The sequence below is a fragment of the Lethenteron reissneri genome, chromosome 34 (genome assembly GCF_015708825.2).
Source record: "Lethenteron reissneri isolate LAM-NWPU_2019-01 chromosome 34, ASM1570882v1, whole genome shotgun sequence".
In the NCBI taxonomy this organism is placed as follows: domain Eukaryota; kingdom Metazoa; phylum Chordata; class Hyperoartia; order Petromyzontiformes; family Petromyzontidae; genus Lethenteron; species Lethenteron reissneri.
In genome coordinates this window covers 8682258-8699863 of record NC_083812.1, presented here as the reverse complement: position 1 = coordinate 8699863, position 17606 = coordinate 8682258, and the positions used below count along the sequence as shown (strand labels likewise).

At 42.7% G+C, this 17606-nt stretch overlaps 1 protein-coding gene across 1 annotated transcript in view; it reads right to left on the bottom strand.

Annotated features, from left to right (window-relative positions):
• Positions 1-17606, bottom strand: part of LOC133350650 (uncharacterized) — a 40314-nt gene that overhangs the window by 19248 nt on the left and 3460 nt on the right. The window contains exons 2-3 of the mRNA XM_061565249.1: positions 7381-7423; positions 1918-2002 (exon numbers count right to left, since the gene is read on the bottom strand). Coding sequence (XP_061421233.1) covers positions 1918-2002; positions 7381-7423 — 128 coding nt within the window. The remainder of the gene's footprint in view (positions 1-1917; positions 2003-7380; positions 7424-17606) is intronic.

Below are 17606 nucleotides of genomic sequence, written 5' to 3'. Positions count from 1 at the left end.
ACTCTATAGTCATTACTACTGACTCTGCAGCCGCATATACTGACTCTACTGGAATATACTGACTGAAGTATTATCTACTGACTATAGTAGTATCTACCAACTCTACGGTAGTATCTTCCGACTCTATAGTAGAATCCACCAACTCTATAACAATAACTACTGACTCTGCAGTAGTATCTAATGACTATAGTAGTATCTACTGACTGTATAGTAGTTTCTACTGACTGTAGCAGTATTTACTGACCGTAGTGGTATCTACTGACTACAGTAGTATCTACCGACTCTGTAGTAGCATCTACCAACTCTAAAGTTGTAACTACTGATGATAGTAGTATCCACTGACTATTATAGTAACTACTACTAGTAACTACTATATAGTAGTAACTACTACAGTCAAAACAGACAAAACACATGGTGAAAGAGACCACCACAACTAAGACTGTTGTTAGTTCGTAGCGAGCAGCAGCACCTATGAAGTATGAACACAGACACCACACACAGACAGACACAACACACACACAGTCACCACACACAGACACCACATAAAGACACCACACACATAGACACCACACACAGACAGACACCACAGTACCTACCAAGGCTGGAACTACACATACACAGACACACACAGACAGCACACACAGACATACACCACACACACTCAGACACCACACAGACACCACACACACAGACGTGGTGAGGCCTAGTCCCGTGCAGAGCCCCCGGCCTCGCCTAGATTGCACAGCCGGCCAAAGTAGCATCTAGCGACTCTATAGTAGTAACTGCACACATTGGGGTTGGGGGGGACATCACACTTTGAAGAATTTACCTCAGCGTTGTGTATTTATTTAGCATTTTTAACGCGAATGAGAATTCCCCTCTCCCCCCACCGATCGCGTGTGCATTGCTGGGGGCAACCACGGCTCGGCTTTGTCGCGCATGCGCAGATGCGTGCTTTGGCGCATGCTCAGTGGAGTAATATAATAACAAAAGGGAATACATTGTTAATGTAACTACTTTAAAGTTGACGGATGCGAAATTTGAATAGTGCTGGCTTATCGCGTGGTACCTGCTAACTTTTTTCTTACGCAAACCCCACGGTTCGCGAGTCAAATCCGTTGCAAGTTTAGTCCACACACAGACAGACACACAGACAGACACACACACAGACAGACATAAAATACTTTTATAGGTAAGATTTATAAAACTGTGAGGGAATGTGAACACAAATGCTGGTATATAATGCCAGGGTGCCTTCTGTAAGAACTATTCAGTTTGGTCCAACTTTCAATGACATTTCGGCTTTGGGGAATTTGACATCCTATTTGTTATATGTATGTATGTTGAACATATTTCGCACCTGTATGTAGCCAAAAGTTCTAAAGAAAGTCAGTTTTCAATCTATATTTAAAAGTGCATAGCCCCGGTGGCTTCCTAATACCGTATGGGAAGGAAGAGCATTCCAGACTGCTGCCGAAGGGCATCTGAAAGGCACGCGATGCCGTAACCATCTTTGTTCGACGGCGAGCCAAAAGGCTCTGTAATGCGAGTGGACAGTCACACTTAATAGGTTATGCCGGGACCAACCGTTTTGCATTATACCGGTGACCCCGAAGGTCAGGAACCACCTCTTAAACATTGCCGCCATCTCCCTGAACGTGGATAACAAACCATACATTTTACATTAGTGCCCTATTCATCATTAGGCAGTAAAAAACAAACCTGTAGGCGCTACCTTGCTGTCGCACATAAGCATCTCCACAGCCAATGCCCATGGGGAGGCAGATGGGAGAGCGGCTTAACTGGAGTGATTATATTAATAATGTATGCTGCTACCAGCAGGCAATAACATAAAAATGTATACTCCTCTTCCAAAGGCGTCTGATTCTGCGAATTTGTATTCGTCTTTTCACTTACCATCCCTGCTCCCTGCGCCTTTTGCGGTGGAAATTACTACTTCGCTCCAGTTTTCTGTCCTTTGAGTCGCATCCCTTTGCAGGACCTGACATCAACAACACAGAGAGTGGAATATCCAGCTCATTTCTTCACTTGTTATGCGTCTGGTAACATAAAAATAATATCTACCAAAAAAAAACCCGTAGCTTTCCTGTAAGAATGTTCTGTGCAGTGTTGAATAATAGAACGGGATAGCGGTGGTGCTATGAACCCAGTAACCTGGGTTTGATGACTGGCCACAGCTAACACGAGTAGTGAGAGATATCTGAACCAATCCCACCTCGTCACCAACCCGCACTGACCAGAGTGTTTAAGAATTCTCAAGACAAACCACATGACCGATACCATGCAGGGTATCCAGTAGTGCAGTAATGGCAATTATGTAATATGGTTCATCAGACAAGTGGTGGTATTGTAAAAGTATTAATTAATCCACATTATGTGCATATATTATTGCATAGGCAGGTTGTGTCTGCTGTGTAACAGTGCTATACAAAATGTTTTACAGAACGTGCACTCTGGCCAACATGAATATCTCTTGAAAACATTGCGTGTCTCTTGGCTGGACCATCCCGACATCCACACACGATGGTGACAGAGCTTTAGCACATTTGCCGCTTATTGCAGAGATTCATGGTTCAAACCCACCAGCCGCCCTGGTTAATATGGTGGGTGTGTTCACAAAAGTATATGTATGGTCTGCTCCACCGTAGTGTTAAAAATGCCGTGAAACTATTCGAAAAAAAGTGTAGGCCGTGTGTTCCGACGTCACGGTCCAAATGGGCTGCTTTTGTAAAAATTACCTGCACATTGATAACTTGGGTAAAACCACATAGAAACATCACCCCCTATTGGAAAATTATACATAACGTAGCACCTTACTTGATAGTCTTCGTCCGATAAGAATAGTGCGGATGTCAAAGGTAGAACATTTATTTCATTTATTTGTATTAAACCTTGACGCAGCCACAGTCGTAGTAGCTGCAAGTCCTTTCTCGTATGTACCACTCCTGCAGTGGTATCTTGTAGCTCTATACCCGTTCATGCAGCTCAAATTGTATCTCGTCTATCTTCAATGTCCATTCCAGGGCCCTCCTTGAGTTAATTTGCCATCGCCAAGACAAACACCGAGGGTGGATGATGTTAGATGAAAGCATAAACAAAAGGAAAATCTTTCTGATAAATAAAAAGGATGTCTCAGCGGGCAATACTTTAATCGGCTTTTCATGCCATAGCTTTAGATTATATAAATGTTCTAAAATAGGAGAATCATCACTGTGACCTCATTATTTACTGTGGGGTGTCTGTAACAGATCCTCACAAACTCAGCATTTAAAACCACTCTTAAGTTTGCTTGACGTATCAGCGAACCATTCAACATAAGGTCAAGTGCCCATGCAAAAGTAAGTGCTAATTAGCGTCTTTATTAGCGCATACGTGTTTCGTGATCAGCGACCGCTTGAGATGAAATGACTGATTTAATTACAAATGTAATAAGCTGTGTATTTGTTATTGCTGTAGCAATCTAAAACTTTGAATATAATTATGTGGGGATAGCTGAACTATGGTGAATGCATCAACGTTCCTGAAATGTATATCTCCCTAGAGAGGAAGACTTAGTCATTATATTCGGGATGAGGATAAAGCCGATGCAATCGGTGATACCGTATTACGTTCAGGGTCGATATTAAGCTTGGCAGAGGTGCAATGAGGAATGACGCTGGTTTTCTGATATTCCCACTAGGTGGCGCCCTTATACTTTTGTAACCACAATGATCGCGATTAGAATGCCGTATTGTGATTAAGAAAATAATTAATCGCAAACACAAATACCCATGTACATGCATTAAATCGTGCGTTACAACAGCGTACAATTACATGGAGCATAACTATACGAGAGAGAAATGTATACATTTGTGGAACAAGATGATTAAAATAAGACAAGCAGCACATTACAGAAATAAAAATAGCTCGATAGCTTTGGGATATCAGTTTGATGAATGGTGCGTTCATTACGAGACTTAAGTTGTGATTTCAGGAAGGTAAAGTTTGTCTCCATTTCTAATAGATACATCTTGCGAAATGTTTGCTTGTGTTGCGATCGAAACGTCGTGATCTATTATCTTTATACCTACGTGACTTTACCGAAAGAACCAAAGAGTATAGATTCCTGTAGTCACAAAAGCTTCAAATAAACACCTCTTCTTATTTTTCATGATTTTGGAAACTGGCAAAAAAAGTCTCAGAAATATAAGTGTTTGACCCGAGCTACAAGTGTTCTGAAACTTGCATTGTCTTTGTGCTGTGCGCCTGCTGGCGTTCTCTGGTTTAAAACTGGTAAGACAATGCCATAAAGAATGCTGTGTCTCTTGTCGGCCATTCAGTTTCAAAGACAATGCATATTTTATCACAGCATGTTTGTTTGCATTTTTTTACACAAGTGTGCGTGGTTAATGCAGACTTAACACCTGTTTTTTTACAGAAAGGGTAAAACCCATTCTTATTTCTCATGAGAGTATGTATTTGCTTTCCAATCCTGGCTTCAGACATGGAGTTGCTCATGTTTTCTGTCTTGAGGTTGCTTGTACTGAATCAATCCTGCTGAAATTATGCACTTTCAGAAGACCGTGTGGGTTATGGGTCGCATCAAAATAATTGTATTTTTTTATGGATGTATATATAGAGAGAAATGTATGTGGAGGCGTATAAGTTACATTTTATATATAGGTTTTCACGAGTAATATTATGATGCATAATGAGTTTAGTTTGGGTTAGATCGTCGGGTAGGTATAATGCCAATTTATCTATAAACCTCCACTACCCGACAGAGCCAATCAAATCAAGTTGTCAGGCGATGGGCAAATATGCCAATGAAACCACATCAATTACATGAATCAGGCGTATTGTTTGCTTATTTATTTTGTTCCCACATACTGTAGTTTAAATTTCAAGTAGCAGTAGCCAAACCTGGCATAGCGAATATAGAATCCATGCAGGATCAGTCCACACCCTCTTTAAATATTTTAGCTGGCCCAGCCTAAATGGGTATTTCCTGTGCTACCGGCGAATGCGTCATATTATGAAAATATAAGTTGCGTTTGCTTGGGCGCCATGGTGGCGAGATGTTAACTACCTCGCCTGGTATACAGGAGGTCGTAGGTTTAATTCCGACCCTGACGCCTGCTGTATAATTGGAGTTGTACACGTTCTCCCCGTGGTCGTGTGGATTTTTATCAGGGTTCTCTGGTCATTCCGGCCACATTTAAAATCAACATGGGTTTCGAGTATTTGACTGCTATACATTTCCACCTGATACGCCACTTCGTTGAGCTATCATTTGTGGCCAGGTCGCTTCTGAAAAAGAGCTATATAGCTCAGTGGGCCTTACCTGTTCAAAATATATATTTTTTAAGTTTAGCAGTTTAAAACCTACACGGTCTTACAGTGGTGGTTTTCTGGCCAATAAAGAAAGAATATTGTGCGGGATCCTCACAAATCGATTTATCATCTTCGAGTAAGAAGACAATATATATAGAGAAGAGATGGAGATGTAGTGGAATGAGAGATATGTAGTGAATATAGAGATGTAGACAGAAGATAGAAGACGTCGTGAGATAAGAAAATACATATAAGCAAGCGACAGCTGCAGTGGAATGAGATCAATTAAGCCAATAGACACATCTTCAATTCGATTAGAGGAGAGAGAGAGAGAGAGACAAGACATAGATGAGAGAGATTAATTATTAGTTCATATTAACTCGCTTGTTGTGTGGATTAGGACTTTAATACCGGCTGATTTTTTGCTTCACCCATCTTTTGTCATCAATCACGGACACCTTGAGTGGTTTGGGACCCCAATCGTTTGCATAGTTTGCTTTTGCTGAACACCTCCAATGTCGAATTGTGTGCAGTACGACTTATACCCAAGGAACGCAGCAACATTTTGCAAATAAGCCTAAAATATTTCTCCGCTCATGATGTTTGTGATACTCTGTAGATTATATACCATATGCTGCATATACAGTACAATCCTCTGTTTTTTTTTACAGTTCTGTTATTAAATAATTGGGTTGTATCACCTTCCCTTAACAGCGAGAAGGAGCCGTAATCAGTCAAAGTGTACAGTAATGTTGAGTGTAAGAACCAATTGGTTGTATCATTAATTAAAGCATATAATCTGTCCATTGAATGAGCTAATGGCGTGTGCCTAATGCAGAGGTAATGGAGCTACACCACAGTATTGGAGTAATGCTAAACAACCAAAAAAACCATTGTGCATTCCAGTTCAAGAAAGGCAAAGTATAGGGTGCAGGGTAGCTGAGTAAAAAGAGAGATGTAAAACTTGTTAGAGAATACAGTACCGGGTGTCTAGCTACGTCGTCGGGAAAAAAAAATATTCTTGTGTAAATCTATCCGTGATTAAAAACATATAAGAAGTGCAGTCAGCCACATATTTAAACAGCTGTTCAGAAATGAAATGAGACAAAGGGTGTCCCTGAAGGAGGAGAAGATAAACATGTTTGGAAAGAAAGTTAATGACGTGGATTACTGTAAGAGCAAAGGAGCCATTGTGGACTTACTGTGAAGGGACATGCATTGATCGACGGTATATATATATCTGGGAAAGTGTGCCAAGATACGTCAGATCAAATAACATCAATGGCATTGTTAAATGATATTGGACATTCGAAAAGTGAGTTATGAAGGATTTCTATGCGCTGAAGTTTACAATGTTTAGTTTATTTTAATACCAAACACAGCTAGACGCTGATGCTCTGTGGCGATGACTTGGGGAGGTCTTCATCTAACAGTGAATGAATCGTGGCTTTTGATGATGATGATGATAGACACTGACATGTACATCAAGCATGATAGCATCTTTGTTAATCAACTGCAGCGTAGTCTGCTATAATGAATAATTTACTACGTCGCAGAACCGTGATGAATGGTTTCTACGCGTTCAGGTTTTGACGAGAAAAGCCCGGAAAGTGGCATCTGTATTCACGTGGCAAGAATTGATTCGTACAGAGATCTGATACTGGTACTGTGCTGAAGTGTACTTCAGTAGAGTGCACAGTGCTGATAGACTAACTCAAAACTATGTACAGGTTTCGCCATGTGGATAAGGTGGCAAACCTCACTGATGATGATGATGTTTAAATTTCGATTTAAAGCTTTCGTGACTGCAGGGATTCATATTCTTGGTTCTTTTGATACAGCCACGTAGAAGGGAAATAATAATTAGCGAAAGAACCAAGATGATGTTTAAATGTGAGTATCAAATGCAATTCATGGTATTTAACGAACACACAGTTGTGTGTGATGTGTAAACTTGCATCACTGAATAGGTTGGTGCCACTGTTTACTTTCGGACTTGAAAATGCGCAGGGGGGAACCAGCTACAATCACCCGTGCACGCCTTACCTCTACTCCTCTGGCAATGTCTAGCCACACTCCCTGGAAATGTCTGCAATGGACATACACGCAAATTTGCCTTTAAAACAGATCACGTGGGATAAGAACACAGCGTACAAGGTGACCAAAATGCAGAACAGTTAATCGGAGTATTATAACATCCGATATTTGAATCGTTGCGAGTAAGCAGGAGGGTTGAATGATTGTGCTATTTCGGTGTGACTGTTGGTGTATTTGTCTTTGTGTATATGCATTGATTTAGCAAGAACCAATAACGGACAATAACAGGATGAAACTGTTCTAAAGTTGACGATTCCAAGCAATAGACACAACCCATAATTTTTATTGCGTATATTTTCAACAACCCCAGAGTGGTTAGACGCAACCCCTTAGCCCAGATGCGATGTGTTAACTAGTCCGTGTAACATTTCCTTCATGAATATTCAATAGGCATTGCTTCCGGCATGGCAGTCGAAACAAATGGCACGAGTTTATTCAATCCCCCCTCGCCTCTGTCCACCCGAGCAGCACAAATGGAAACGTCGCATTTAGTCGATCGGCAGATCACGTGCGGTGAGCTGGCGTGTGGGTCCTCTCACTCCTTCCAGGGCGTGTGCCCGGTGTCAAAGAGTAGACCAAGTACCCCCCCAGGTAGGTATTTGTCCCGAGCTCCCTTTCGTGGAGGTCATTCCACCAGCCGTGGCGTGAGCAAGCAATCGCAGGGCTGCACTTTTACCCTTTTTTTTCACCCACAGGCGACCAACTGCTGGCGAAGCAGAACGTGTTGGTTGATCACTAGGAGCGATTGTTTCGTGATTTCATGAAAAATGGGAAAAAAATGTCCTTGGCGATTAGATTGAGGTAATCAAGATCACTGTGTGCATGTGTGAGAGCATTCTCAAACTAGAAGGGTAGTCGTGTTCAATATTGGCTTGTATGCCCAGGGGCACAACAAACATCTAAACTATATATTTTTTTTAACCAGGTAAGGCCCACTGAGATCTTTTTCAGAAGCGACCTGGCCACAAATGATAGCTCAACGAAGTGGCATATCACGTGGAAATGTAAAGCAGTCAAATACTTTTAACGCAAGTTTCTAAATGTGGAGCTAAAAACCGGAGGACCCGGAGAAAAATCCACACGACCTCAGAAAGAACATGCAAACTCCAAATATACAGACGTCGGGGTCGGGGTCGAACCCACGACCTCCTGTATACTGGGCGAGGTAGTTAACATCTCCTAGTCACCGTGGCAGCCTATCAGCCGTGCTGGCTCGGTCCTAACATGAGCACATTCACTATGAGACACCTAGCCATCTTAAATTCATGAAATGTTAATCCGTTGTCGTGAATAATTGAATACTTAGAACAGTCATATGAAGCACTTTCTAGATTTATAGCACGCACTTTATTGCTTTGTCTCAGTTCACATTTTCCCGAAACAGATATCAATGAATAGCCAATTTCAATTGTGCTGCATTAACAGATGTCAACGATGAGACACATTTAATAAAATATGACGCAAAGTTCGCACGCAGTGGGTGTCGCATCGGAAATCACTAAGATCGTTACACATTCACAGGCTGAACGAATGAATCCATCAGCATTGTGCCTCCGTTGAGAATGCTCGAGTAACTTCTGCTCACATCCCACGTAGCAAACGAAACGGTGTCTCTTCTCAGGTGGAGTGTATTCGCCATCAGGATATGTGTTTGCCTGTGGAGTGTGACGAAGCAATGCCAAAGGCAATAATCGATGCTGGCAGGGTAGAAACTGAAGCTAGGTGGTATTATCAGCTACCTTGTTAAGTAATTACGTGTCTAGCAGGCATTCTAAGCAATTTTCTCTGCTCAGCTTTCTCAAGGTCGACCTGCCTAGACCCTAACTGTAACCCTATTCCCAGTTGTAACTCACCCCCGGGAGGAGATGCATAGGCTCCACACTGTTACTCGGAATTACTCTCATGCTTCGCGTTTAACATCACAGCATGTGCCGACAAAGTTGTCCAGGTTATTTGCTGTTTTTTATGTTTCGTTGAATCTACATTGCAATATATTGTGTTTTAAGTGTGTAAATATTTTAAGTCGGATTTCTGGAATTACTTACATATATATAAAAAGGTATTTTTTAATTAAATGTATGACTATCTTTTCCATGCTAAGTTGGCTATTGCACTTTCATGACGAGTGCTATCTTAAAAGCGTCGTGGAAAGGAAAAAAGCAAAAAAACGCAAATGCAATGCACATTATGAGCTGCGATGCACTTAACTGTTTTAATACAGGACAGGACCAGATTTGTATGAGTAAACTTTACTGGATTTTCGAACAAAGCCATGGATGTACAAGTACCCCATATTATATCGGAGGAAAAATATGAAAGAATGGATACATTTATATCATGGCAGAATGACTTTTTAAAAATAAGATATTTTTTTCAGCAGAACTACATTTCCGAAAGGAAATTAGTTTTGATTACAATAATAATTTCATCAGAAGGACCAATCGTCAACAAGTCTATCTTTTTTAAGCACACAAATAAAAGGAAATTAATACCGGGGGGAAATAATAAGAGAAGAAAAAGTATTAGGCCCTTCATCCATCGAGACCACACAAACAATTTAATTTTTTGCTTCAAGGCGTTGTTTTCATTACGAATATAATACACAGTTCTTTCCCAACGCCGTGCTATGCTATTGATCTGTTTATTACACACAATATCAAAGCACTATTGCCGTGATCCCAAAGAAGCTTCCAAGAGCAATAAAGAAAGAAGATATTAAAAAAAACAATCCACTGATGTATTAAAGCTCCCTTTTGATCTCTGCAACATCAGAAGGTATTTTTGTGAATAATTTAAGGGGGTCACTTCAGCCTTAATTTGCATACTTAGGATATTTTGCAAGAGCATACTCACCAAGTTTGTTGAACAAGGATGAATGAATGGTAGGGTGAACACTGTTTGAAATTACCCCTCAGCGTATATTTTGATTTTCCCAGACATCAAATTGTGCCATACGGCCAATGTATCTTGATTTAGATTTCGGTTGCTGACAGTGATAACCAACCCAACCCTGCAATCGCCTTGACACGAGTAAAACTTGCGCACGGGTGAGCACGCGGTCGGAAAGGTGATGGAGAAAGGTGGGAACACATTTGTGTCTGTCTTTATATCTCATATGCTTGAGTTTTCAGATTTACAACACAAGCTCGAAGTTAACCGAAGGTCATAACCAGCCACACGTTGCATAAAAATGTGGTCTAGCCCACCCCTGTGGCAGGGGAGCGACTGGAGGTGGCCTATTCAAAGCTTCAGCCCCGAGTCAAAAACAGGTTGGTAAAATATTTAACATCAGCCGGTGGGATTTCTTCATCCTTTCCTCATCCAGGTATATTGAGCTACAAGATGGTATCGTTCTACTCATTCTCTTCAGCATTTAAGTCTGCTTTGAAAACCCATCCCTTTAAAGTGGCCTTCCCTCTTTCGTTTGGTCGGTTGCCCTGGTTCTGTTTTTGTTTCGCTGCTTTCCATGCATAGCGCATTGGGATCCTAGTATGGAATGCGCATTATACATTTTAATTATTATGATTTAAATTAGTTTAAAGTTTAACATTATTTGCGTTGTGCCCCCCGCTTGAGTATTTGTATGCCCGCCCCCCCTCTTTAAACTAGGTCTACGCTACGGGGCTTCTCGTACAGTCTGTTCTCCTATAACGCGTGTTGTCATAACGCGGATCTGATGTAACGAGATGAACGTATGAGGGAACACATAAATTTTTTTATAATGCGGGTGCGAATTGGACATAACGCGATTGAGTGAACAGAACTACGTCACGCGAGTGGATTTCAGCGGTTGCACGGCTTCCTCGGTGTGGCATCACGCACAGGGTGGGATGCTGCTGGATGCTTCTAGATGCTACCCCACGCGCCTCAGTATTTGTGCAAGCCTGCACACACATCCTACGTGTTATTGCGGACTGTGCTTTACCCCTACATCATATATTTTTTTATTATTTACGCGATCTTTCCAGAACGCGGTGTTCTGCGGGAACGCAACTGCCGCGTTTTAAAACATTCGCCCAGTTAGGAATTCTAAGAGTGCTGTTCTATAGGATGTCTGTTCTTGTTTAACATTTAACGTTATGCTACACTAATGAAGTTGGACTCTCAAACAACACAGTCAGGGATGAATGTAAATTTGCAGTGCGTATTCGGTGAGTGGGTTCCCACATTCGAACACGTGGAGTTTTACAAAGGTGTGTTTCCAACATTAATTGACTTACTGGAAACCTTTTTAGTATTTTATGTAAACATTGTGACACGCATGTGCCCAACCTAATATATCTCCATAAAATAATAACGTTTGGCCAGAATGCATTCATATTCCTTCAGGGTGCACAGCAACGCTGCCTTTATCTTTAGACCCAGTAACATTTAGGCAGAATAATGCCACTCTTTGTATCCAATTTCAATGCAGGAGATGCATTTGCTGCTGTATCTGCCTTAATAATTTAAGATTTGTGCTTGCATGCCAGAGATTTGCCGCACCTGCTTACCAGATGTGTCTTGGGAAAACCAACGGTTCCCTTATGAACCTGTGCAGGTTCCATTATATGTTTAATACATTGAGCTCGCCTCCTCACTGCAAATAAAGGAATTGTATTGACTGGTGTGATCATGAAAAAAAACCTCTTCAGAAGAAAAAAGAAAATCTGGATTCAAAAAAATACCAGGCACGTAAAAATATGCCACCCTCGGCATTCGACGTATTGCCACAATTGTGGTTGGTTCGTGAAATCGATTCAATATATCGCGCCTCCAGTGTCTGCACGATTTCCGTTACTGCAATATACCTCACGTACTCATAGCACGCACGATTCGATGCCGGCATCGTGAGCATGAGAATTGATGGAAGGTGCGCTCCGTTGTCGCAAGCCAGAAGCGTGCGCTGCGCCGTTCCTTTGTGCTCCTCATGTGGCGATGCCACTCGGTATTGGGACTCTACAGTGGCTTGGATGTCTTGTTGCACTCCGTCGATTTATCAGTTGAAATCAATTCACACACTTGCGATACGAACATTAACGTATGCGCAATGTATGGAAGGAGGACAGCTTTACAAACGAGGAACAAAAATATAAATACGGCAAAAATAAGCGTCGAATGTTAGCTCTAAATAGCGACAATGCATGGCATTGCTGGGGGATTGGGTGCAGGCAGGGCTGAATTGTTAGATGTTTTTACCTCGCACGCCTGTAATCCCACTGTGCCTCTATTGTGATGGACACGTGTTTGAGAGTTCAGAGAAGGCGCATTTAAAGTGTGGCATTTTCTACTTCCGCAAATGGTTACGACGAAACTGTGATGTGATCTATCCAGGAATCATGCAAAGACAGGGATTCCCCCATAGCCTTAACAGACTGTTGGAGCAAGTGCTGCATTCGAGCACCTATGAAGACCAACACGGCACACAGGAGGGTGGGTGGCCAGCAACACACCCGGCCGTCTTTGTCTTCCTCGTGGTGATATTTATGGACCGCACCAGGTACTCATTTGAGGCGGAGGCCCAGGACCAGTTTAGATAATTGTCACTCGTGTTGGCCGTGGGCGGGGATTGAACTCGGGTCACGAACTTTGTAGCAAGGCTCGCTAAACCGCTACACTACCGCTCCCCACACACACAGGGCGTTCAGGATATATTACATTCATAATTACTGCCAGCATGTGGGTGGGTCATTGTGCATTAGCTAGACGTTCTTGGGCCATGGGAATGTTCCTCTGAAAGTTAGAATGAAAAATAATGGGGTTTCAACATGGCATTCTTCCAATAACATTTCAACGTATCACAACCAACGTGTTAAAAACATAAAATTACTATTTGCTATGCAATTCTGTAGTCGGTGCTTGTCCAGAGTGAAATATTCTGCATCCGTTAACATTTCATGTGCACAAATAACTCATCACCTGTGGTTGCAACGTTGACATTGGATACTGCGTTTCACACGGTTGTGAAATGAACATTTGACACGTACAAGATCTGTTTTGGAAAGATCGCCCACTGACAATTGACAGAAGGAAACTCGTTTCTCAACAACTGGTCACCAAAATAGCCATCCCGACATTCACACGAGAATCCCGTGTGAATGATGTCAATGTGATGGTAGGTGATATGAGTTCGAGGTGTTTAAAACATCATCGACCGGCGCATCTGAGTGACTATAAACGTTTCCTTTATACCCACATTGTAAATGTTGGCCCGTAAACTTCCTCCTCTCGCTTTCCTGAAGCCAAATACTTTGCAGAGGTCAATGGGAGATGCACGGCGGAGTATAGAGTTTGATTGGTGGGTGCTAAACCTTACACCTAATATTTGAAGGTCACGAGAAATCACAGTAAAAGTGTAGTATTCTTGAATGAGACCAAGACTTCGTAGAGGCCACATGCTTTTATTCCGATAACACTAGTCCTCAGGACTCACTGGGGGAACAGTCCAACCACACAACCTAGGGAGGTACAGCCTCCGGCTCTATTCTCATTTCTCTCCTTCCTTAGCCTACAGCTACTCTGTTACTCTCTTCCCTAGCCTACAGCTACTCAGCTACTCTCCTCCCCTAGCCTACAGATACTCAGTTACTCTCCTTCCTTAGCCTACAGCTACTCTGTTACTCTCTTCCCTAGCCTACAGCTACTCAGCCCACTCAGTTCCAGCGGGGCGGCATCCTCGAGGCTTGGGGGTCCAGGATCTCCGGCCGCTCCTCCTTCAGCTTCTCGTGAGATCGACCCCTCCGCTCTCCGGGAGCCGTCTTATATCCCCTCTCTCTGAGGGGCGGGGGTGTCTCGGGCCCTGGCTCTCGCCAGCCCCCTCCCCTCAGAGCGGTTCCAACCACCTCTCGTCCCTGTCGATCCGGACCGGTCCAGACCGGTACGTACCTCTCCCCTAGCTTGTGTGACCTGTGTGACCTGTGTCAACCTTGGTGTCAACCTTGACCACCACAAAAGCACCCCCCCCCCCCACCCCGTTCTGTTAACCGACGTGAACATGAAGGGTCAGGACACTTTTAAAAACAAACAGCACAACGAAAACCCCCGAATAGTAGAGCTGTTAATTTGTGATTTTTCCCCCAACACATGCATTGATGTGGCGCATGCGAAGGCATTATTAATGTGCAGCACACAGCTGCTGTCTAGAAAAGCTGTCATAATTAATGACGTGCGTCTGCATCATATGCATGTGCTCAATCAGTCCCTTATGAAATGGGACAGCTGCTAGCCATGAGTGGCAATAAATGTTATCTTCATAAGCATGTTTAGTAGCCATGCCACTAGTGAGCATCAGTCTGGTGGTGCAATGACAGTGCCATGAAAGACCTTAATAATGCAGCAATTAGAGGCGGCTGGATGGCTCAGATGTGTGTGGTCTGAACACTGAGCTGGCCACGGCTGTGATGCTGGATTTGAATGTGGGCAGCCGCCCATTCAATAAAGATGTTGAGCAAGTTTACGGTCTAGGCCTGGTCACCAATGACTACACACGCACGCAAATGGGCAGTGGTCGCTATGCACGCCTGTAATCCAGCACTCTGGAGGCAGCGAGGGTTGGTGGATTGCACAGATGTTGTGACACTCCCATCCCGTGGGCGCCCAGGAGGTGCCACTCCCTGGCTCGCTGGGAGAAGGCAGTCGAGCAAAAGTGGACGAATCGCCATCTGTTTACATCTGTGCGGATATAGTGTTACAACAACAACCGCTATTCGCCACTAAGTGGCGGTGACGCCACCACGATGCTTGTGCCAGGCTATGTGCACCTTGAGGCCACGTGAAGGGTCGAACGCCCGCTGGCAGGAACTCACGGGGCAGACCCAGCAGGTGCCACGGGTCGACTGACTGAAATGACTGGCTGATGCACCACCTGTGCCCCTACTGTGCCAACTTGCTGTGCTTTATCCACCTGGCGTTCCGCTCGTTGTTGTGAGCGTGGCTCCTCCGCCCTCCGTTTTTGTCATCGGCAAGTCCACTCAGCTCCACATCCTCCTGTACCACGTCACTCCATCTCTTTTCTAGCCCGTGCCGCGTCCGTTTAGCCCCCTCTATCCGGCTGAACAAAAGCTGATTAAGCATGCGGCGACTGGGCATGCGGGTTACATGACCCAGCCAACGCAGCCTTGTCTGCCAGAGGAGCTCACCGATGGGACTTTGCCCGGATCTTTCTAGGATTTGTGAGCTCCTCACATAATCCAGCCTGGTTAAACCCAGTATGGATCTTAGGCAGGCCAGCCTAAATGTTTCCAATCTGCGAAGATTGTCCATTAGGGGGATCCACGTCTCACAAGCGTGGACCCCCCCCCCACCCGCACATTGGTTTCTTCCCACTTGTATAAATACTGATTAATTGGCTTAAAACATCTTAAAATAAAACAAACCAATGCAGGACCCCTTCGTAAAAAGTGCCCCACGACTCGGTGTGACGTTCCTGGGTAAATAAGTTAAATTAATAAATCATTTATTTCGTTCTTGTACTTTAATTGGCTGTAGTTCAGCTCTGAGAATCAAAAGTGTCAATTGCTACCCCCGAGTGTGGATAAGACTTCACATTCACGGATCTTGGGAGTTCTGCGATATCTGCTTTCATGAACTGCTCTCCAACTTAGGGGGTTTCACTGCTATATGAAAGTTCCCAATTCATGATTTGCCTTATAATATGACGCCGATAGCACGATTGGGATAAAGTAAGGTTGTTTAAAACATAAAGACTGCGTGTATTCACGATAAAACTTAGTTCTCTATTAAAATAAAAGTGTTAAACGTTGAGGAAATATTGTGCGAGCTAGGCTTATTAAATATGTTAATATTTATTGTGAAGCCAATATTGTCTTTGCCATCATGTGCCTGAGATACGAACATTATTAAAAGTATTCAGAGTACTGTGATTATTGATTTACCAAGGTAGAACTCACGAGTGGAAATCCTTAAATTTCATTAATTTTGAAAGTAGATTAAATAATACGTTGCTCAACATGTAACGTTGCATCATTTCGTTGATTAATTTAGTTTTAACACTCATTGATACATCCATGTAATCGTGCATATAGAAAATAATTATATATTTTTTTAATGTGTGTTTGTTTTATATTATTGGCTTACGTAAACCCTAGGAGTCACTGGAGGTTTGCGAATCGACTCTTGAATGGAATCTGCAACCCAAGTTTGTTACAGTTCATCAAATCTGAAACGGGATGGGCGCATTTTCCATTATGATGGGGTTTTCTCATAATTTAAATGCCGTATTTTGGTGGGTGAATTGTAACAAGCCTCTAAACAATACGATAAGCACAAAGGCACACTAGCACAAACCACCATGCAGTCATAGACGGATCACAAATAACTAAAGTTTTCACATCAAATAACAACCTACTTTAAAGCACACCATGCAAATACAGCTGTACAGTATTAGCATCACAAAGTTGTTGCTTTTGGAACATTTAGAGATTTGCTAATACATCTCACTGATAAGAGCGAGGTGTTCCATTCCATTATTTTAGAGCCTGATAAACCGGTGCACTTTAGCCCTGGATGGTCTTCGAGCTTGGCAGTGCTAATCTACATTCAGTCTCATATCTCAACCGTTATCTCGTCGATATAAATACAAGTACTGTACTGTTCAAGACGAGGATCCTACAAGCATGCGCATGCTACCACATGTTAAAAATACAGGAGACTTGTTCTGTTTTTGTCGTACATGGGGTGCTCTAAGCGTCATGCGGTTACCATTCAAAAGTAACGTGATTTTGACAGTGTTGAAATGTCACATCACACCACAATATAAGTTAACACGTGAATTTCACTGTCGTCCAAACTTGTGGGGGAACTTTGAACTTTGATTGGAATAAAAATACACACCCAGACCGTCATTAACAGTGCCTTGGAACAAAAAATATGTTAACATTTCAAGCAATGGCCCTTTTCTACAATAGAATGAACTCGCAGAGATTGACTGACTTATACTGTGTAATGGGACTCGGGTTGCCAATGCTGAAAAGAAATACGCGTTGCTTTACGGTATTCCCAATTCTGCTTTTATTAACAATTAAATGCATTAATTGTCAAAAGTATTACTGGCTCCAATTTCATTCGGGTAAATAATTCAGTAGTGCCACTTGAAACGAAATAAATCTGAGGAATCTATCATGACAACTCTTCAGGGCCTTTGAAGTGTCCATCAGTTTTGCCTATGTAATGCTTAG